The sequence below is a fragment of the Pelecanus crispus genome, chromosome 22 (assembly GCF_030463565.1).
Source record: "Pelecanus crispus isolate bPelCri1 chromosome 22, bPelCri1.pri, whole genome shotgun sequence".
Lineage (NCBI taxonomy): Eukaryota > Metazoa > Chordata > Aves > Pelecaniformes > Pelecanidae > Pelecanus > Pelecanus crispus.
The window spans coordinates 4,376,131-4,399,038 of NC_134664.1; the positions used below are offsets into that span (position 1 = coordinate 4,376,131).

The 22,908-nt window shown below is 63.9% G+C and overlaps 1 protein-coding gene across 1 annotated transcript; it reads left to right on the forward strand.

The window, feature by feature from the left end:
• The first annotated feature begins 6,003 nt into the window (after positions 1–6,003).
• Positions 6,004–6,408, forward strand: NHLH1 (nescient helix-loop-helix 1). Its single transcript, XM_009486139.2, has one exon. It carries the CDS (start codon positions 6,004–6,006, stop codon positions 6,406–6,408), a length of 405 nt encoding a protein of 134 aa, XP_009484414.2.
• The last annotated feature ends 16,500 nt before the right edge of the window (positions 6,409–22,908 follow it).

Consider the following 22,908-nt stretch of genomic DNA (forward strand, 5'->3'; position numbering starts at 1 on the left):
AGCCGCGAGGATCCAGGGTGGGAGCGATGGATCTGCCAGTGCCTTGACTTGAGAGAAGAACTTGAGCGGGAGCCTGCTGAAAGGAGCCGAAACCTGCCCGCTCGCCTGGATGCTGCACGCTGCGATGGCCATGAGGCCGGCACAGATCGGGCCTGGCGTCCCCAGTGGGGAGGCTCCGGCAGCCAGTTCCGCTCCTTCCCTCCCCTCCTCGCCGAGCCCAGCCCGGCAGGATGCCCGGAGCAGCCCAGCATCAGCTGCAGAGAGAGGTGGGGCCCTGCTGGCGTCCTGGCAGGGGGAGAGGAGCTGGCCCTGGGGGTGGCAGGCGAGACGGGAACGGAGGAGGGACAGGGAGCACAGAGCAAGAAATAAATACAAACAGCCCATCAGGCTCTCGGGGGAGATGGAGGGCCCAGGCAGAGCACTGCAGCGAGGGAGGAGGGGGACGTGTGTGCACGGGCAGGGGGGTATGGGGTGTGCAACGGGGCTGGAAGGGGTTGGTGAAGGGTGTGCGCACCCATCTGGACGTGCATGTGCTGCTCGTGTGTCCGCACGTGAGAGATGAGTGATTTGTGAGAAGTGTGCGCGGGGTGTGCGTGTGATAGATGCATGACGTGCGTTGCATCCAGTGCATTATCCAGGCATGCTGTGCATCGCGCGCGTGTTAGTCTCGGGGCGGATGTGGCTATTGCCACGAGCTCATTAGGCGAATATTGTTTTATAATCGGTGCCATAGCAATGGTGAGGCAGGCTTCTCGCTGCCACCTGATCCCTCTGCCTCGTCCGCCGCTCGCCCTGCAAACTCCGAGACCATCTGCTGATCCGTGCCACAGGCTGGAGTCCGCCCAGGTGCGAATGCCCATCACCTGGGCTTCGCCTGCCGTGCAGGGGAGGGGGAACCAGCCCCCAGGGCCTGGGAGGGGGACGAGGGGGGGCACAACCTCCAGCACTCAGAGGAGGGAGAGGACGAAGGTGGGAGACTCCAGCAAGCAAACTGCAGGAAGGTCTGGGAGGACGCACGCAGATACGTTGCGTGGGGTGGGGGATGCAGGGATTTCAGAGCAGGGAGTTTACTGATAATGAGGACGAACTAGAGGAGATTTTCTCAAGACAGAGTTTAACAGGAGAATTCAAAATCGGAGAAGGGTGAGAAGCAGAGATCAAGTCTAACCCACAAAAAGAGATCATTGTTTCATGGTTAGAGGATCGGTGTTTCAAATCAATACCTGTGTATTCTGGGTACCTCTTTCTTTCACTTTCTTTCTCTTTCCTCACCAAACTTTACTACAGGTGAATTTTACCGCAGCTCCCAGGCAGGACCTATGGGACAGTTGTTGCTGCTGGTAGAGCCTGTCTGGGAGAGGCTGCCCGTGGTCCGGGCACCCGCCCGTGGTCCGGGCACCCACCAGCGCTCGCCCGCCCCACACACGCACCCGCAGACCCATGCGTCACGCGGCTGCGTGCACATGGACACGTGTGCATGCCGGCACAGCACGGACACACGGCCCAGCTAACACGCGCACCCACGCTGCGGCTGCGGGGGCTGCACGCCAGTGGGAGCCACCGGGAAGGCTGTGCCATCGGTCCCGCTTCTTCTGCAGACGCTGCTCCTCGTCCCGCCCTGGCGCAGGGACTTGCCTGCCTGTCTCTCCCTCTCCCCTTTCCACACTCGCTCCCATCTATTTCTCCTTTATGAAATATGCATGGAGAACAGATGTCGCCTTCTCCCCAAGCACCCCCACCCTCCTCCCTCCCTTCCTCCCTCCCTCCCAGCCCACCACCTCCATCCACCCTCCAGGACCACATCCAACCTCCACCTCCCTCCTCTCCTGGGGGCTCCAACCTCCCGCACAGCCAATGGCATCCCCTCTCTTGACTTTAATATTTATGAGGGGGGGAGCACAGGAGCAGCCAATGAGGCAGCCGGTGTCAGACCCGGCGTGCGAGGCTGGGGTGTATATATAGCGTGTGGGGCACATGCCTCCTTGGGGTGTCCATCTCAACGTGCAGTGGCCCGCTCGCACTCCTGCCCAAGGAGTAGCATGCCTGGGCCCCAAGGCTGCCGGGGTTCCCCCTGACCCCCCAGGTCCATCCCGCAGAGCAGGGCGACCGTGTGCACCCGGGGAAACTTTCTGCCTCCTCAATGGACGGATGAGCCAAGCGGTTCCTCCCTCCCTGGATTACTTTGAGCTTCATCCTGCTGGAAGAGAAAAGCTGGAGCCCGGGAATGGTCATCGGCGTGGGGGTAAGGTGGCTGTCCTGGGGACGGGTGAGCAGTGCTCCTGGATGTTGCTGCGAGGTTTGATGCTGCTGAAATGGTAGCGTGGCAGGTGGGGAGAGGGACGGTGAGATAAGCAGCGTGGTCTGTGCGGGAAGGTAGCCCTCCGCACAGAGCCGCAGGCTCTCTCGGGAAGGGGGCTTGACCCCCGTCGAGGTTAAACGCACAAACCCGCGTGCGCGCCCTTCACTTCGGGCTTGGCGGTGGCATGGGGGATTTCTGATCAGGAAAAAGAAAAGGAACCTCCGTTCAGATGGCCTGAAAGTGGGTCCCAGACACACTTTGCGTGGCCAGGGAGTCTTCAAAAATTGTTACACTGCTGGTCTGGAGTGCAAGGAAAAGGGCAAGCGAGGAGGTGGGAAGCATTGCTTCCCATCGGGGTTTAAGCACTACTGGGGTTTTGCTGAAGGCAGGAGTGGAGCAAGTGTAGGTTTAAATGAGGTTCTTGCAGTAGATGAGTTTAGGAAGATGGCAGTTTACGGTTCATCTGAAGGAAAGAGTGAAAAGAACCCCTCAGAGCACAAGTCACCCATGTGAAGGAAAAGCTTTTTGAGGACTGGACTAACCCAGCAGAGGAGGAGTGGGATAAGGAGTTTATTTGGGTCGAGTACTGAAACTTGTCTTCATACACATGGTCTGGCGTCTCCTGCGGACATCCTTCTGCGACTGAGAACAGACACCCCTGGGCAGGACTGCTGCCTCCCGTGTTTAATACACCTTAAATTCACTGGCAAGGACGCTGAGACAGCGACAGCAATGTGTCCCACAGCCTGTGCCCTCTGCAGACGGCAGCAGACCAGTGAGTGGTCCCCAGGCTGTTCCTGGGCCAGGTCGCCATCCCCGTCTGCCCAAGGAGAAGGAGTTTTTGGAGCCTCCCCTACTCCGGGATGAAGTGACACGCTCGTGCCTTGGTGCCGGTGTCCTAGGAGGAGACAGGAGGCAGTTGTTTGTCTCCTTCCCCGCCGTGTGCTGAAGCGATGGGGCCAGGAGGCAGTGGAGCTGCTCTGCAGTTTCTTACCAGGGCAGGTCGCCCGCCTGTGAACTGCACCTCCAGCATGGCCCCGGTCGGGTGAGGCAGCACCTGAGTTTGCAGAGCAAGAGGGGAACAGGCCCGTTGTTTTCAGAGCAGCAGCGCCGGGATAAGAGGGAGACAGAAGAGCGGTGAAGCTAGCACAGGAGATCAAATGCAGTTCCCCTTCCCCAAGAGCAGGGGGGAGAGCATTTAAAGAGAAGCTGCGCACACAGGTGCGGAGCTGCACACGTGAGTGTGATCCTGGACGTCCGCGCACCGACTCCTTGCCGTGGCCCGGGAGCTGAAAGTGCAGAGCTGCCATGGCACGTGTCCAACCCCAGAGCCAGCCTTCCCTCCTCCCGGCCTGGCTGCAGCCTCTCCGGAGCTTGTGCTCGTGCAGCCCTGCCCTGCTGCCGGGAGCCGGCGCGGCTGGGAGCGATGCTCCAGGGACGGCTATTGTGACCGGGAGCGGGGCGGCACCGCCGGCACGCAGGGAAGCACGGCCGTGGCAACAAGCCCGTGCTGGCCATGAAGGGCTGCTGCTGCTGCTCGCCGGCCAGGCACAGGTTTACTTTGGGTGGTGTTCACCCACGGACACGCCGCTGCCGAGGGCAGAGCAGCCAGCAGGACAGGACTGCTCCCTCCACCGCCGAGCACCAGAAAGGAGGTCCCGGGTGTGCAGGAAGGGGACAAGAGTGGAAGGAGAAAAGAAATTAAAGTGGGAGGGTGATGGAGAAGGTTAAACAAGGTGCAGCAGTCATGGCTATAATGTACGGCTACAGCAGATGTGGCTAATTCAGGAACTTGAGATACACGCTCCTGCGCTGGTCCTGGTTCTTGGTCCCTGGCTGGTTTGTCTCTGAAGCTGACTGCAGGGAGAGCAAGTTAAACACAAAACCAAACTCAGCCGTGTTCTAAGGACAGTGCAGTTAATTGCAAGCTGAAAGCCTTGAGAGGGCATCTCCATGAGTCCCAAAAGCCACGTTTCCATCAGCCCTTCCATCATCTCCAGGCTAAGGGCTTCACAAGAGTAACTTTTTGTTTAGGATTTGGATGGTTTACTTGCACTCTCACGCATAGCTGAAAGGTTTTGCGTTATAGCAAAAAAAGTCCAGGTTAATTTTTTAGTGAAATCTGAGTATCACAGTGCAAGAGTAAGTGTGTGTGTGTGCACACAGAGATGCCTGACTTGGGGTAGATTTACGAGCGTGGGTGTAAATTACTGTGCATAAATGGATGTGGGATTCTCACAGAGGAGTTTTTGACTGGCAACATTTGCACTTATGCGCTGGGAAACGTGTCTGTGTGTGTATGTGTGTGTACATGTGTGTTTGTGTAAGCATGCAAAGAAACAGCGACATACATTTGGGGGGGCTCAGAGGGGCTCTGCAGACATTTCTATACATGCTTACGGGGTTCCTTGTGTTTCTCCGGCAGTGCTTCTGCAAGCGCGCATCAAGGGCTCTGCCCTCTGCCAGTCTTTTGAAATGGGATGTGGACTATTTCTTCCCAGTCATCGTCTGTCCATATTCGTTTAGTTTCCATTTCTCAGTCATATGGCTCATTACAAGCTTGTCAGGCCTGAGAGAGGTAATATGTTGTACATCTCTGCCTGGCTGGCTTCCCAGCCAGGCTGCCGGCTCTTCTAGCAGCAGCATTTCCCCATCTGAAGTTTGTTCCCCTTCCCCTGCTCCACCCCAGCCCTTCCCCTGCCCAGGGGGAAGATGCGCCTGCAGCAAGACCTGCCTTTCCCAGACCTGCTCCCGGGGTGCCGGAGGCATCCGTGCGGGCCTGGGGCCCCCGTGCCGGAGCCACGCAGGGAAGGCAGTCAGGGGGAGGAGAAGGGAGAGGAGAGGCAGCTTTCCTGGACAGCGGCGCAGCGTCCCGGAGGGAGCAGGGAGCCAGCGTCTATTTGGACACATCAAGCAAAGCAGCTGTGTTGGGTTCCATATGTCAGGGGTGCCAGGATCCATGACATACGGGCTCATTTAGTATACAATAAGCCCCCCTTCCTCTCGCCCCCGCAGTCTGTTTTTCCCCTTCGCTCATCCACCACCTGTCATCTCTCCGGAGAGCCAGGAGAAATGGCTTCCACCTTCTCCCAGAGCCACCCCACCGGCTCCCTCTCCGCTGCCCGTGACCGGGAACCCGGAGCCCCATCCCAGCGCGGCAGGGACGGGCTGTCCCCTGCTCCGGCTGGGGCCGACACCGCAGGGCAGGCGGAGCAAACAGCCGTGCTCGCTAGCTGCGTCTCTCGTGTCCGCCGGGAGCCGGGCGGTACTGAGAGCCCCTGTGCTTCTGTTTTCTAGAACACGTGGAAGGAGTTCGGCTCTGACACCTGACAGCTCCAAAACTGGGTCCTGCCACGGCTGCACGGAAGAGCCCGTGGTCTCTGTGCACACGCGCGCACAGAGGATATTTATTTATTTATTTTATTTATATGCATCCTGCCATCTTTCTTACATTATTTATTGTGAAAGCTGTCACCCGCCCAACGAGTTCTCCAGGGAAAAGGGAAAATTTTGAAATTCCCTTGCGGAGACCGTGTGTGATGAGGAGGAAGAGGAGGAGAATAACCAGGGTCTTGCTGTGATCCAGAGACCTTCTCTTGAAAGTAGAGCGGTTTTGCTTCGACATCGTGCCTGGGTCAGTCTGTCCTCCTGACGTACCACGTCTCTGAAGCATCCGTGTCTCTGTCCACCCCTCTTCCACAAAGATGATGCTCAATTCGGACCAGACAGAGATTGATCTGCCTCCAACACACTCCGAGTCCGAGTCCATCTTCAGTGACTGCGGCGGCGGCCGCGCCGGCAGCGCGGAGGATGCCAGTGGTGTTGGCTTGTGCACTCAGTCCCGGATAGCCGAGCCGGGCGAGGCCGTGAAGAAAGACCTGCAGCACCTGAGTCGGGAGGAGCGTCGTCGCCGGCGGCGCGCCACGGCCAAATACCGGACAGCCCACGCCACGCGGGAGCGCATCCGCGTCGAAGCCTTCAACATGGCCTTTGCCGAGCTGCGGAAGCTGCTGCCCACACTGCCGCCGGACAAGAAGCTCTCCAAGATTGAGATCCTCCGCCTGGCCATCTGCTACATCTCCTACCTGAACCATGTGCTGGACGTCTGAGCCGCCCAGCCTGCGTCCGTCTGTCTGTCTGCCACATCTCCTACCTGAACATGTGCTGGGCGTCTGAGCCAAGAGCTCAAGTCCGTCTGTCCATCTACGACCTGAACCACATGTTGGGCATCCAAAATGCTGTGCCTGTGTTCATCCGTCTCTTCAAAAGGACCAAGTCCCCAGCTGTCTGCTCTACCCCCTATCTGAACTACGTTCTGTATTTCCCCACCAGCAAGCCCACATCCGTCTGTCTTTCCATCCAGCCTAACTCAGGCTGGATGTTCAGTCCATCAGCCATCTGTCTGTCCTGCTGGATCTGCTGCCTGAAGCCTGTGCTGGCCGTGTGTGCTCCCAACTTCTGTCCGTCCTTCTGCTGCGCATCCCTCTGATATTGCCTACGGGATCCTGAGCCCACATCTGTCAGTCTGTCCGCCACGTCTGCTCCCTGACCCACAGCGGAAGCCACTCAGCCCAAGTCTGTCTGTGTGTCACCTCTTTTGTACGAGCCACAAAAAAATGGACCTGTGAAACACTGCAGCACCAAGCAGCCCCCGGGGTCTTGTCCATCTGTCTGTCTGCACCTTCTGCCACCAGCCACCCCACCAGCACGGCCAGTCTGGGCATTTTGTCTGTTTGCTGCTGCTCTGCCCCTGGCTTTGTGCTGGGCACTTAGAGGCCCACATCAGGACCATCCTCTGTGCAGAGGGAGCACAGCCCAGGAGCATCCTTGGGCACAGAGCAGCTCCTCTCTGCTGGCCCTGGCTTCTCACACCCCAAAAGGAAGCACGAAGTGTGGTGCAGGCCTGGCAGGACCTGGCCACGCTTTCCACGGACGACAGCGGCAGGTTCCCCTCGAGACGGAGCCGCCAGGCGTGCTCGCTCGCTGCGCTGCCTGCAAGGTGCCCGGAGCAGCGCTGGCCCCGCTCCCATGCCAGGCTGGAGCCGCACCCGGGGTCTCTCCAAGCCCCTTCCTTTGCACATCTGGTCTCCCTGAAGCTCAGCACTCTGCTCCCCAGACCCGTGCATCCCAGGCTTTGCTGCTCGACCCTCCTTTGCACTAGTGCACAACGAGTGTGAAGCCTCCCAGGCCTGGCCCATTGCACCGACAGGCGCGACCACCCCGGGGCACCAGACCTCCCCGTGCAGCACTTCATCCCTCCCCGCTCTCCTCTGCCTCCCCTTTGGTGCTCCTGGTGAAAAAGGCCTGAGTGGGGTCACAGCGTGGCACCTGCCCCAGCGCAGGGGGACATCGGCGCTCAGCTCCCCCAGCACCGAGTCCCTCCTCTGCAGCGCAGCTGGAGCTGCCGGGGCAAGCGAATGTTTTGCCTCGTTTTATGGGTGTTTCTTTGTTTTAAGAGTTGATTTTGCACTGGCAGTGGCAGTGGGGGGACCAGGACAGCGCAAAAACCGCTGGCTACACCTAGAGCCAACGCTCCGGGCCAGGAGCAGAGCCACAGCCTGGCCCGCGGGGAACGGGTTGGGGCTGCTCCTCGTTGAGCCTTGCTGCGACACAGGCAGTGGTCCAGCCCGCAGGGTCGGTGCTCGGGGAGGACTTTGGTGTGCCAGAGACGAAACGTTCGTGATGAGAGGGTCAGCGCCACGTCCTGCGAACACCAGCAAACCCCCAGAGCTGGAGCAGGGGGTCCCAGCAGCACCTGCCCTGCTCTGCCCTCCGGGGTCCCACCCTCCGCTTTTCGCCCTCCCGAGGCGTTGGCAGCTGCCGGCGCCAGGTGTCCGAGCCCCGCGAGCCCCAGCTGGGCTTCCCGGGACCTCGCAGACCTGGCTCCATCCCACCCCTGTCTCTGCCACCAGCTCCCAGTGACGCCTCGCTCCGTACCTCATTTTCCCCCTCCCCGTAAAAGCAGGGAGAACGATCGCTACCTCTGTCTCGCAAGGACTCGCCAGCGAATGTGGGATCCCCGAGGGCCAGAGCAGCGGACCCCGCAGCCGGCTCCCCCGTCACCGCACCGCTCAGCGGGGCAGTGGCCGCGCAGAACAGAGCAGGGCAGCCCACCCTTCCCCTCCACTCACCAGCCGCGTCTCTGTGCCACGAGGATATTTATTGAATTAATTTATTGATAAATGTTATTATTTATTTGCTGTGTTGTGCACTTTTGGGAAAGGAAAACTAGAAAACAAACAAACAAAAAAATAATGACCATAGCAGAAAACCAACCAACCCACCCTTGTACGCAGTGTGCCCCAGCGTGTGTTTGTCTTGGCTATTCAGACTGTGCAAGGATTTATTATTTATGAGTTCACAAGGAAGTCGGGGAGGGGGAAATGAATTAAACTGCAGCAAAAGAGAGATCTTGAACTTGGAGTGGCCAGCTTCCCTTTTTTTCTTTCTTTTTTTTTAATCTCGTTTTTCACCGTCTCTTCCTCGTGCTGTTCGGTGGTGGTGGCAGATTCCCTGGCACAGGAGTTGCTGGCTGTGGCCGTGCCTGTGAAAGGAGGCAGTGGGAGGGAGGCCATCGGCACCGCTCCGGCCAAGGGACCGGGATGCGTCCTCTTGGCACTCGAGAAGTCCTGCCAGCACCAGCTGGGCTCGGGCTCGCTCGGAGCCGGGGCGGACGCCGTGTCTTTGGCTTTCCCCGGGTCTGCAGTCGCCGTTTGAGCCCAGCTCGGGTTTGCTGGGACAAGCAGACCCCGAACGGCCCCGTCCCTCTGGTGACAGCAGAGGGGTGAGGACATCTGGTCCAGACATCAGCATCTCCAAACACACCCAGTAACCCACCTTCTCTCTCCTGCGTGCCCTGGGAAATCGGCGCGGCCCCAGCTCCAAAGTCACCCATCACTTGACCGTGCACCTCAGCCTAGCAGAGCCCCAGTGGTCCCCTTCCCCATGCCCCCCAGCCCTCTCCCCTGTCCCACTCGCCCCTGCGAGCCCCCAGCGCTGTCCCTGCTTCCTCGGCCCACCCCGAGCTACCCAAGGAAGCAAGTTTGCGGCTCATCTCCTTTGTCTGCGCCGATCCCGCGCGTCCCTGGGGGCAGGTTGCAGCTGTTCGCCGACTTGCTCCAAATTTCTTCATATAATCAATTGGCCTCGGCTGCAGCTCGGCTCAGCAGAGATGCGTCAAAGGGGAAATAATAAACATGGGGGAGGGAGCAGGGGAAGGAAGCCTGGAGACTTCGCACCGGGCTGCAGCATCGGGCTGCAGGGGCTGCGGCGGCTGGCGGGGCACGGGAGGGGACCTTGGGGGACCTCGGCGCTCCCAGGGCCCCTTTTTGTTCCAGCTCAGGGATTTCTCCCTGGCGTTCACCCCTGGGGAGGCACCGTGTCTCCACCGCCTGCATCCAGACCCAGCTCTGCTCCCAACCCCTCCAGCGCCAGCCTCCGCGCACGGGGGTTTGCGCGGGACGGCCGTCTCCATCCCAGCGCCGCCGCGCGCGCCGGGAGGTGGTGATGGGGTTAGGGCAGCGCGAGCTCCGCGGCGGCGGCTCCCAAACCTCTGCGGGGCCCGTTGTTCCCGGCTGCCAGCCCCGGCCCTGACATATGGTCCTCATTGTGCCTCGCACAATGGAAACACTTCATGCTAATTTAGATGCTGGTTCTGGCCTTGCTGTCATCTCCGACAGATTGGGTCCCTTGCCTGCTCTTTGTGCTTGCGGGCAGGCAGGGTAACAGGCAGCTCGGCTTCTCCTCTACCTCCCTGAGCATTTTCCTAGACACTTCCCAACTCTGTCTCTATTCCCACAGCTATTTCCTTCTCTCTTCTTCCCCATACACATCTCCATCTCTCCGTCCCTTCCCCGGCCTCTGGAGGACGCCGGTCCTGGTGCACAGGTAGGTGTGCGCGCGAGGAATGTTTCACAATGGCTTTTCATTTGAAAAACACCCACGGAAAACAGTCCTGAAGGTGCAGATAAAGACACGCATGAAACTGCTCAGCCGCTTCAGCCCGACGACATTTCTGTGTCCCTGCCCCGGGGACGGCAAGGTGGGGATGGCTGCTGGCCCCATTCCATGTCCCTTCCTTCCCAAAGAGGAGTAGCCGGGGCAGGACGGGACACCCCGGGCTGGGAGGAGGGAAGGCCACCCCTTGTTTCAGCCGGCTGCCCCAGGGCCAGGCTGCCTGCGTGTGCCCTGGTCCCCCGGGGGACGTCTGGGTGGGCAGCAGCGGTGTCCCCAGCTCGGCTGCGCGAAGCGGCAGTGCCATCTGCTGGGTCCCCAGGCCGGGGCCCTGCACGCTCACACCAGACCCCCGTCACCCCCCGGGCCAGGGACCCCCGTCCCTGCCAGCTGGGCCCTGGAGCATCCCCGTCCCCTGCAAAAGGGACCCGCTCAAACCCCGCTGCAGCTCTCAGGCAGCGCTGGGACCGGGACCGGCGCAAGGGACAAAGGCAAACGGCACCCATGCGCGCATGTGGGACCTTCCCAAAAGCATCCTCCGTGACCTCGCATTTTAAATGCTCAGTTCATGCTTGGTTCAGAGCACAAGGGTCCCCTGAGGGCACGATGCTGATCAGAGATGGGTGGCTGGGAGAGACAGGCCCTGGCCCAAAAGTGCCGACAGTCTCACTCGATAAACCCGTATCTGATCCCATCCTTCGAGACACAGAGCAGAAGCTAGCGAGCCTTCGGATGCCTTGCGCCGGCGATCGCATGGCGGAGATAAAGAGCCCGTCTGGACGGAGACCGGAGACAGCAGCGTGGCAAGACCCAGGCGCGAGGCCGTGCGGCGGGGCAGCGGGGCAGTTGGGGACCCACGTGTGCCCCCAGGCAGGGTCCGCAGCGCCTGGCGCTGGGGGACGAGGGCCAGCAGCCGAGGAGGGTCTGGCGCGATGGCTGGCAGCCTGCGGCCCCAGGGCTCGCAGACGTCTGTGGGGATGGGTTAGATGCTGCTCGTCCTGCCCGGGGCAGGGAGAGGCTAGCCACCCCGCGCGCTGCTTTCCAGGACTCCTAATCTCCGGAGTCATCTGCCCGGAGCCTCTGCCCCCCTCCCTGCGGAGCGGGAAGCCCGGCCGCGACGCCTGGGGGCTGACGGCGTTGGGCCTGTCTGGGCTCCGGTGTCCGTGGGTAGGGTGGTGGGCAGCTCTGGGCGAGGAGGGGGGCCTGGCGAGCGGGAGGGGACACAGCTGCCCCCCACTCTGCTCAGGGAGGCGTACGAGGACATTGCAAGGGCCCTGGGTCTTCCCTGCTCTGCAGAAGGTAATTTCCAAGAACAAGGTAAGACAGAGCTGGTTCTGGGGACTCCTTCATCCCCAGGAGACGGATGGGAAGCACCCAGCACCCCGCCGATCCCAGGTGCTCCACATGGGACAGGGCTGGGCACCTTGCAGAGCCAGGCAGGCTCTTGGGTCCCGAGAGCAGGGTGCGGAGGGAGGGGACGGTCCCTGTAAATCACAAGGTGGAACAATGCAGCCCTTCCCAGATGGCAGGGAGGCTCCAGCAACCCCAGCTGGCCAGGAATGAGCTCCAAGGGCCCATTAATCACTCCCGGAGCCGGAGCGAGAGGACAGCCCGGGGCAGCTGGCTGCAGGGGGAAGGGAGAGCAGAGGGGGCCCACCCCCGGCAGCGATCCCCAAGCTCTGCGGGGTCGCCAGGACCCAAACTCGGCCGCAGCTCCTGCACCCCCAGGGTTACGCCTCGAGGCTGCTCCCGTGACTCACACGGCCCATTGAGGCATGTGAAAGCGGGGGGCACTGACCCCCCGCTCTGTGCCGGGAGCCAGGGGACCAGCACAGGCTGGGATCCACCTCCCTCAAGTGTCCATGGCCAGTGCAGGACGCCGCATGGCATCTCCCTGCCATTTCGTAGGCGGAGAGGGACCCGGAGCAGCCCCAAGGCTGCTCGAGCCACCCCAGGGCTGGAGCTGGGCTCCCCCCGGACAACAGCAGCGCGGAGCCCAGCTGGGAGGTAGGAGAATACACAGTGGGTGTCACGGCCTGAGCTGCACCGGCACCCCAGGGCAGGAGCCACAACGATGGCTCCCGGTCAGGCTCCGCCACGAGAGCCAAGACCCTCGCTAAAAGGAGGGACAAGCTGGCCAGAGACAGGGGGTCGCTCCCGAAGTGCCCTGAGCTCCGTCCCCCCGCCCTGGCTGCCCTCACCCTCCCTTCCCTCTGAGCCAGCAGCCCCAGCGAGCTCAGCCGGGGCCCTGCGTTTCTGGGTGCTGCGGAGGGGACGCAGCCAGCCAGCACCCGCCTGGTGCCCTGTGGGGCACCCAGGACACAGGGGGATGGGATGGGATGGGATGGGATGGGATGGGATGGGATGGGATGGGATGGGATGGGATGGGATGGGATGGGATGGGATGGGATGGGATGGGATAAGCCAAGCCTAAACCTGCCCCATCGCTCCCTGCCATCCTCAACCCTCCTCCCCACGAAGGGAAAAACAAGGCATTTAAATCCGGCCAATGGCGTGCGCCGGGAGGAGAGCGCCGCACGCCATTGGGCAGCACGAGGGGGCGGGCCCGGCCCGTTCCCAGCCTCGCTCATTGATGAAAGCGCCCGGCGGCCCGGCCGGCTGTTCCGGGCAGGTGCCGCGCCCCCGCCGCGGGGTCCCCCACGCGTGGAGCCCCCACGCCGCCCGGCCTCGCCCCGCGGAGGGGTCGGGCGCTCCCTGGGGGTCCCTGGAGGGCAGGGGTGAGCGGCTCCCTGCCTCTGAGGCAGGTGGGGGTGCCGGCCCCCCCTCTGTGGGCGGTGTCCCCCCCACGGCGCCCCTGCATGGGCTCCTTCCCACGGGCCCCGCTGGGTGGGGGGCGGTGCCGCCCCGAAGCACCGGGTCCTGGGACCCCCCCAAGCGACCCCTACGCCTGGCGCGGGGGCTCGCCCGGGCCGTGGCCCACCCTCTCCAGCCCCCCGGCTCCCCCTCCCCGCGGGGGGTGCTCTGCAGGTGTGCGCTGACCCCCGGCCCCCGTGTCGTCCCCCCCGGGCGCCCCGCGGAGCTGGGCGGGGGGCTCCCAGGCGCTCCCAGCCAGCCCAGAGCAGCAGCGGGGAGCAGAGGGTCGGGGGTCCCACGCACCGCGTGACGGCCCCAGCTTTCGCGGGTGGGGACATCCAAGGGCCGCGGGGACCCGCGCGTTCGCGGGCGCCTCCTCGCCCCCAGCCCAAAGCAGCGCGGGGGGGCCCGACGGGCTGTCACCCCCCCAGGGGCAGCGCTGCCGTGCCCGGGTGCGGGGGGGGCACTCGAGGGCCCCCCCCGACCCCACCGACTGCCGAAGCCGGGGGGAGACTCCAGTGGGGCCCCACCGTGCCGCCCCCCAAGCAGCGGGGACCCCCCTGGGCCACCCCCGCCACCCTCATCCCGAAAAGCCGCGGCTGCAGGGTGAGGACCGGGGCAGCGGGGGTGGGGGAACCCCCCTGGGGCGGGACGCCCCCTCCCCACCGGCAGGTACCGGGGGGGGTGCCGGGGGTCGCCGCCCCCCCCAGACAATGGCCCCGGAGCGGCGCGGGGCGGAGACAATGGGCGCGCGGGGGGAGCGGCCGGGAACAGCGGCGGGGCTGGGGGGGGCGGGGGGGTTTGGGGGGCGGCGGGGTCGGGGGGGGGAGCGGGGTCTGGGGGGCGGCGGGGCTGGGGGGGCGGCGGGGTTTGGGGCGCGCCGGGCGCACGGCGGAGCGGAGCGGCGGGGCTGGGGGGGGGGGGGCCGCTCCGCTGGGATTCGGGGTTTCCTCCGCCTCCTCCTCCTCCTCTTCCTCCTCCTCCTCCGCCGCCGCCGCCGCCGCCGCCGCCGCAGCAGCCCCGGGATTTCGGTGCGGGGGGGACGCGCACAAAGGTGCGGCGGCGATGGTGAGTGCGGGGGCAGCGGGGGCAGCGGGGGGAGCGCGGTGCGGAGCAGCCCCGCCGCGGCGCGGGGGCAGCGGGGCCGGCGCCGGGCTCGGCGCGTCCCGGCAGGAAGGGCCTGGGAAGCCGGGGATTTTCCTGGGCCGACGGCCAGGCGGGGAGCGGGCTGCTCGGCGAGCCCCGCTCCCGGGGGCGCCTCGCCTGGCAGGGGGAGATGCGGGGCTGCCAGGCTCCCCCCTGAAGCGGGGGCCGGGGCGGGGGGCGCCGGGGCGGCGGGTGCTGAGGATGCACCCGGGGATGGGCCCCGCTCCCAGGGTGCTGGTCGCTCCCTTTCCGCAGGGCTCCGCCGGCCCTGGGGAGCCTCCCCGGTGGGCGATGCAGCGGGGCCGGGTGCCCCCCGGTTGCGTGCAGCCTGGCACCGGTGCCCCTGGCTTTCCCACCCCGCGGCGGGCTTGCTTATACTGGAGTTTACTGGGCAAGCAGCGCTGCTGCGGTCAACCGCCCCTTGGCCTCTGAGCCCTTTGTGCCCAGCGTGGGTGCAAGCACAGGGCTCCCTCCCTGCCTGCAACCCCTGCGAGCCACGGAGCGACCGCAGCAGCGGCTGGGGGACGACGGCAGGCACCGACGGGGCGTCCGCCCCGCTACCTGCCCCGCGCCAGGGCTGGGTGGCCGCTCCGAGGACGGGGAAGCGAAAACGGCCGATGCTCCTGCCAGATCTGGGGGACCCGCGAGGCAGGGTCTGCCCGCTGCGCCCGTCCCTGCCAGCACGCTCACCTGCGTCTGGGAGAGACCCGGCCGGATTCTGATCCGGTTTATCTTGGTCCCATCCTGGCACAGCGCCCTGAGCCAACAGGGAGTTCCCTCCACTCTGCACCGGGCGCGAGCTCAGACATCGGCCCAGCTGCTCTGGCTGGGGTGAGAGGCTTTATTTCCCTGGGAAAGGGCATAGAGTCTGTTCCCCCCCCCGCCAGGCCTTGATATAATAACCGAGGCGGAGGTATTAAAAAAAAAAAAAAAAAAAAAAAAAAAGAATTAAATATTATCTTCACGGAGCCTCTGGGGATGGCTGTTGCTTAATCACAGCAATTCGGGATTGTGTTAGGACCGAGCTGGGCTCCGAGGCAGCCTGAGTCAGATGCGATCTCTGCAGCCGGGCTTCTCCCGTGTATTTACGCTGTCTTTGTGCTGGGGGGGGAGCTTGGGATGAGACCGGCTGATTTAATTAGCGGACGACTTCATTGGAGCCGGCGATGGCTCCTGGCCTGGCTGTTGGACCGTGGGTGCTTGTTCGAGGGTTGCGGGTCGCCGGGTCCCGTGGGCAGCCCCCGTCCTGGAGGCACGACCCCGAGGACGGGCACGGGGCTGGGGGCACCGGCTGCCCGTCCCCGGGCTCCTTCTGGGCTCCCTTCAGCCATTTCAATGATCAAATGCGGTTTCTTGTTTTCATCAGCTCGCAGACAATGGGGCCGGAGGGGGCTGGGGGGAAGGCAGGGAGCCCATCGCCCCGGCGTCAGGCAGGGCTGAATCAGCCCCAGGTCTTTGGTCCGAGTTAATTTTAGATTTTTGGTTCTGTTTTCTGAGGGCCAGCGCAGCTGGCAGATGCTTTATGGCTTTATTGTCCAGCCAGGATGCTTGGGAGGGGGCCTCGGAGAAAACCGCGGGCCATCGCTGGCTGCCCCTGCGCGAGTGCCAGCGGCGAAGCAGCAAGCGCTCGCACCCGCGGGCGTCGTGGCACCGGGGCTGCCGGGGCGGCAGGACCAGCCGCCAACGCCGGACCCCACGTGAGGGATTTCTTTCCCTTGTGCCCCCCAAAGGCGTTTGCCTCCTCGGGCTGAGTGCGGCCCCACCTCGAGCACGGCGGTCAGTGGGTGAACGTGGTCACCTTGCTCCTTGCCTGGACCCAGGCGGATCCCGTCTCTACGCTGCTTTTCCAGGCTCCGAGACGCAGGTAATGCTGTCTGCCCGCCACAGCCTGGCGGGATTTAGTGGGGTTAAATGTTAGGCACCCGGAGCTGATGGAGCAGAGCTATAATCGATCTTAAAGCACGGTCCTTTATGCTGCGCGTGTCCCTTTGGGGTAGGAACTGGCCTTTTGGGGTGTTGCTGCAGCACCCTGGGGACAGAGCTTCCGACGATGCTCTTGGAGAACGCGCTGAAACCACAGTGACGGCCTGAACCGTGAGCGCGCGCCCCTGCACCTCCTCAGCTCGCCCTGTCCAAGCATCCCGCGGCACCGCTTGGATGCTCGTGCTCACCGGAGAAGCAGCCTGGGACTCCGGCGTTTGCATCCTCCTGCGCACCAGGGTGACCATAGGTTGGTCACTTCAGGCCGGCATGCCACCCGGAGGTGCCAGCGGTGCGGCTGGAGGGGCGGTGGCAGCAGGAGGGGACAGGGAGATGTGATTTGGGCAGCGGCAGGGAGATCTGGCAGCTGCAGCACCTCGCTGCGGGGCTGGCGATGTGCTGGGCATCACGGTGCCATCCCGCCTCCGCCTGGACCCGGCACCAGAAACCGCGAGGGCAAAGCTGCCGCTCGTCTTCCCGGGGAGCCCCGAGCTCTCCCCGCGGGGTGGACGGGGGCCGCGAGGATGCGGGGCGCAGGCTGAGCCCCTCTGCCGGGCGCCGAGCCCTGGGAGGGGAGATGGAGCCGGTGGGCGGCCGGGAGCGCAGCTGGCTGCAGGGCTGCGGTTAGGATCCCTCGGTGCTGGCACGTTTTGCAATGCAAATCGCTTTCTCTTTGCATCGAGCCCTGTTCTCATGCAAATCCCTGGTTTTTGTACATTTTTCTCCCTCTGGTTCTAGATCTGGGTGCAGTCATTTTTACCTGCGCGGAGGCAGCTAGCGCATCCCTGCCGCCTGACGCGGCTGTGACCTCCATCGCTCCCGGACACGCAGCGGGATCGAAATGCCGGGTGAAGGGCTGGGCTTTGTCCCGTAGTCGTGCAGTGGGACTTCCCCGCCGGAGGAAACTTGGTGGGGACCGAGCGCTCGAGGGGCTGGACGTTCCTGTGGATATTGTAACAATCCCGAGTGATCGTAATTAAAGCTGGCAGTTTGGAAGGGATATTAAACCTTCTGCATCCAAGCTGACGCTGAGCAATTTGAGAGCAGAATGAGACCCCATGGGGGAGTTGGATTAAGCCACTCGGGCTTCCCATGGGCCTTTCCCGCGTCCCTCTGAAGCACCCGCTCATGCCAACGGACCAAAGAGCTGGAAGTTTGCAGATTCCTCCCAGCGGCAGCATCTCCGCCTGGGAAAGGTGGCCGCTTTCCCAGCCCGGCACGGGGGGACTCGGCCGCGGAAAGGAGCGGAGCCGCCTCTGGGTTGAGGGACGTGCCCTGAGCTCGCTGTGAAGCCTCAGCTCCGCCGGCCAAGAGGAGGTGCGGGGCTGGATGCGGCCCTGGGAGAAGGGAAGGAAAATTGTCGGTGTTGGTGCTGCTGGAGGGGGCGTGCAGACGGGGCGGGCAGCGAATTGCCTTGGTGGCCTCTCCCCAGCTCCTCGGTGGATGATGCACGGCTGGCGCTTGGGGCTTGAATAGATGTTGGGGGGGGTCTGCTTTGACCCCCAGCTCCTGCCTGGGGAGCCCATCTCCCCCCCGATCCAAGCAGGGGCACCCATGGGGTTTTTCCCAGCCGTGCACCCACTTTCTGTTTTTTGCGGGTCACCCGTGGGCACCCAGCGCCCGGTGCCGGCAGCCTCCTCCGTCTCCCCAGCGTCTGGTGCGTATGTGAACGACGGTCACGGCTCCGTGTCCCCCTCGCCCCGCCGCCTCCCCGGCAGCGCGGGGCTCGGGGGGCCGGTGGCCGGCGGGGGAGCGCGGTGGTGGCGGGCCGGGGAAGGTGCCTATTGTGCGGAGGCAGCAAGGCGTGTTTGTGTAGCCAAGCAAGCAAATGCGCCGGGCGCTCGGCTCGGCAGATCCGTGTGCCGGGGCCGGGAGGTGCCTCCCGTTCCCAGGCCGGTTTCGGAGGCGTGCCAGCAGCATCCCCACCGTGGGCAGCACTGCTCGGGGGTCGCCGGGCCAAGCTCCCCAGTGTTGGCGCGGTGAGGGAGGACGGCCCATAAATGACAGCGTGAGGCAGGGCTGAGGCTCGCGTTCGGTTTCCTGCCTGTCCATAAACAGCCCGTGCAGCTACGGACTCCGGCTTGCGGTGTGCCTCAGTTTCCCCGTCTCTGTCATCGGCAGAGCCGTGCTTCCAGCCCTCCCGGGCTTATTAGGAGGATAAACAGCAGTGGAGTCATGTACCAGGAATCCAGGACCCCGGGATGCTCCTGGCACACTCCGTGACTCAGTTTCTCAGTCGCCATGGCGCTTGTCGGGTCTGGTGGGAGAACACCTGCCCAGATGTGGCTGACGTTTCCTTCTGCTCCTGCTTGGCCCCAGCAGTGGGAAGCCAGCTGTCGCCAGTGTGCGAAGGGCTGCGTTCACACCCCTCTCATAACCACATTAGAGCATCCTGACTTAATGCTGGGATTTATTTAATTGATCTGGACTTGCAGATGCTGAAAAAAGAGCACCGGTGGCGTAAATCGCGGAGCTCTGGCATAGGGGCGGGTGGCCGCTCACCGATCCGCTCCAGCGCGAAGGCAGCCGGTTCGGTCCCAACCCTCTTGGCTGGCACAGAAGTTGTTCGGCCACCGATTTCTCCCTCTGCCCTTTGCTCAGAGTGGGTTTTTGTCCAGCAACTGTCGGGCCCGGCTCTCGTGAGGTCTTGGCGCTGAATAAAGCGGGGAGAGAGCCACGCGGCGTGGGTTTGTGCCGCCTGGTCCGAGGGACGCTGCCTCGCCGGGGACGGGAGGAGAGGATTTCCCTCTTGGGATTTGCCCCGGAGCTGCTTGAAATAAGAAAGCTTTCTCATCTAGAAACGCTTGGATCTATTTTTTTGAGCATTTGAATGGAAAAGGTAGTTCGTGTTTGAGGTTCGCGGACTCAAAGGCAGGAGAGACGGCGGCAGCGGCTTTTCTGACCGCCCTGAAGCCCCAGCCGAGCTCGCTCGGCTTTGAACCCTGTGATGTGCTCCAGCATCACCCCAAGAAGCCATCCAGTCTGGACTTGAAGATGTCAAGAGATGGCAAATCCTCTCCTCCCCTGGGGAGTTTGTTCTGATGGTTAATCACCTCGCTATTAAAAATGTGAGTTTTCCTTCTCGTTTGCATGTGTCTGGCTCTCGCTCCCAGCCCTCGGCGGTTGCTCGGCGTCTCCACGGGCTCGGTAAGGCGAAGCGGCTTCTCCTGGAGACGAGGCATCCATTTCCAGCCTCTCCACCCGAGCACCCTGTGCTGCCGAACCGGCTTTCCCCACTCTGCCAGGCAAACCTTCCAAAAAAAAATCCTTTCTTCCCCAGCAGAACGGCCAAGTTGCTCCACCGGCACCGGAGCGGCCGCGGGACGGGAGGACGAGGAGCTCCCAGCTCCAGCGACCTGGGGCTGGCTGCTTGATTTACAAATTAACCTCGCAGAACTGCTGGGCTGGGGGTCTTCCCCCCACCAGCCTTTGCTGGGGAGAAAGTTTGGCCGTTTTGGTGCGGGCAAGACGGAGGGTCCTCGTTGGCCGGAGCCGAGCCCTGGTCCGGATGCGGAGAATACCCATGGTTCATCCGTGGATCATGCCGGGGCAAACCATCCCGGCGCCGCTGCTCTGCCCTGGGAAGGGCCCCAAAGCCTCTGTCCGTAACGCCTGCCCCGACGCCAGCTTGTGATTGAAGGGCCGGGCTCGCCGCAGCCCTCTGCAGCCGTTCCCATGGCTCGTTGCTTGCTCCCCTTGGAAATGCGTGCCTTGTTCTCCCTCCAAACGGATCGACCTTCATCTCCCAGCTTTGCCTTTGGGAGCTGGCTGGCCCCGGGGTCCCCACACCGCTGGTGCAGCCGTGGGGACCCCTAACTCGGGGGTGGACTTGAAGTGTGGCTGCTGGCCACGGGATTGCGGTGGCCGAGGAGCAATAAGTCCACGGGCTGGTGGCTTGAATCGCTGGGATGTGTTGGAAAACCCCATCTTAATTCCAGCTGATAAATTGGCTTCGCCTTTCCAGGAGCGCCTGGCTCCGGCTGGAGCGGGGAGGTGCGGGAGCGGAGCCTGGGCTGGCTCCGGACGCCTTGGGGAGGGTCGCATCCAGTGGCCGGCGGCCGCGCAGTGCCGGGCTACGGGCAGGGTGCTGATGCGGCGTGGAGGTGATGCCAGGGCAGGTTTGGGGCTGCGGTGGTGTCCGGGGGGGTGTCCAGCCCACCCTCATCTTCCTCCCCTGCCCGGCTCTCCTCGGGTGCTCGCCAGGGGCCGAGGCCAAGTGAGGAGCTCTCATGGGGTGGGTGCCCCCAGAGAGAGCCAGGGTGGGTGACCTGCAGGACGAGGACTTTGGCTGGCGGTGCCGGCTGTGACGCGCTGCGGCTCTCCCCCCAAACACGTGGCTGGGTGGTCCCCGTCCCCGGGGAGGGGATGCCGCGAAGCATCCGTGTGCGACAGGGATGCCTGGCTCCTGATTTCCTTCTCTCTTGCTTCCCCCAGCTCGACCGCGGACCCCCGGCACGGCCGCCCGTCTCGTGAGCGGCCCCCCATGCGCAGCCCCCCTCCGGCGCCCGCCAGCTGGATGCCGTCCCCGCCGGAGGCTCAGGATGCCCCAAGTGCCTCGGTGACCACCGGGACGGGGGACAGCACCCGCCTGCAGCCACCTCGCCCTGACCCCCTGCACCGCCCCGCCGGTGAGTCCCCCGGGTCCCGTGAGTCCCCCGGGTCCGGTGAGTCCCCCAGGTCCGGTGAGTCCCCCGGGTCCCGTGAGTCCCCCGGGTCCTGTGAGTCCCCCGGGTCCGGTGAGACCCCCGGGTCCCATGAGTCCCCCGGCTCCGTCCCCTGCCCCAGTATCCACCTTCTAATGGCGTTAATGGACCAGACTGGGGACAAGGCTGTCCCCGGCCCCCTGCGCCGAGGCGGCAGCGGCCGAGGCCCCTGCATTGTTCCCAGCAGAAACCCGATGCCTGCCTGCAAACAAAGCCCAGAAGAGGGGGGCTGCAGGAGGTTTGGGGGGGGCACAGGGGGGTCCTTTCTCTCCCGGTCCCTTCCCCCATCGCTCGCTGGGGATGCCGGGACGAGCTCCCGGCCCTGTTGCCATCTCCTAGACAACCAGCGTGGGGGGGGGCTTTTGTTTCCATGGTGATAAATGTGTGAGCATCCAGCATCTGGGACAAAAGGACACCCCCCCCCACCTCGTCCCCATCTCCCCCTCCCCGAGGCCTTGGAAAAGAGGCCAAAAGACATTTGGGTTTTATTTGGTCAAAATGGCATTTCCGTGGTAACCCGGCATGGGCCCACCCCCAAACACAGCCGGCGCGGCCCCCCCAGCACGCGGTGCTGGCTGGGAAGGGGAGTCTGGGGCTCTGGGGGACGCCTGATGCCCGCAGCCCCCCAGCATCCTTGGGGTGAGGGCAGGAGAATTTGACAGGACCCCTCCGATGGGGTCCGGCGTGCCCTGGCGTGGGTCAGGGAGAGCGGCGTCCCCGCTGCCCCCCCGAGCGTGGCTCCCGTCTGTCCGGGCCTCCTCCCCGCTGGATCACAGGCCCCGGCGAGCCAGCGCTGGACGCGCGGCGGGGCTGTAAGCAGCGTGGGAGCCCCCAAAACCAGGGGGGTGACCTGGGCTGGGACCCCGGGAGACCGCCAACACAGACCCCGGCTCCTGCCCGCAGCCCCCGAGCCTTCGCCCGAGGTCAGGGTGCCTTGCGCTGCCCAGCTGGGATCTCAGCAAGGCGTTATTTCCCCAAGCCAGCAGAGATCCGACCCCATAAGCAGGCGTAGGTTGGCATCGTGCGCGCGTGTGTATATATTTATATACGTCTGTGCCTACAAATGGTGTCATGGGAGCTGGGGTTGGCTAATAACGGCGTGGCGGCCGTGAGTCAGCGCGCCGGGTGATGGTATCTGCTCCGAGCCAGCCTTGTGGTGCCGGACCAGCCCCCGGCTGCTGCCGGGGGGCCCAGGCCCCCGGTCCCATCCTCAGGGCCACCGCGGCGGCTCCCGGCAGCCTGGGAGCTCCCCGCTTCCCCGGGACCCGGCAGCTCCGAGTTCTGCCCGGCTCAGGCTGCCGCGGCGAGGGGAGCTGGAGCCGGTGCGAGGCGATGCTCCTCGGCGCAGACCGGGGCTCCCGCGCCCATCTCCTGAGTGTGAGATCCCGGCTCCGCGCTGGGAAACGTGTCCGGGCAGAGCCCCGCGCTGCGAGATGGGCCTGAAACGTTGTCTGCACCCAATTATTCATTCCTTTTTTTCTTTTTTTTTTTGGCCCCCACCCTAGGCACTCTCTTGGCAGTTAAAATAACAATTGTGATATTAATTAAAGTGTAAATCGCCCAAACCAGAAGCTAATGGTGCAGTGTCATTAATAAAGGGGATGGTGGCCATCCCGGACCCACCTGGGGCACGGGATAAAATAGAAGATGCGCCATAGTGACCCAAATTCCCTTTCCCTGCTGAAGTCCCGCCGGGGCGGGAGCCGTGGTGGTGCAGGGATGGCGGGCGAGGGGATGCTCGCCGGCGGCCGGGGCCCGGGGGGGATAGCCAGGGTGCTGCCGCAGCGCTGCTGAGCCTTCCCCTTGGCCTCCGCAGGCGGGCAAGCCGTTTTCTCCTGAGACGAGCCCAACCAGGTGATCAAAATAGAGTCCCTCAAGGTGACGGTCGACTTCCTGAAGGTGCCCCTGGGCCTGAAGAAGCCCCCTCTGAAGGAGGCCCTGGCCGCCGTCCCGGGGCCGGGGAGACCCAAGCCCCTCGGAGTGGAGCGGCACAAGCCCCGGTGCTCCGACACC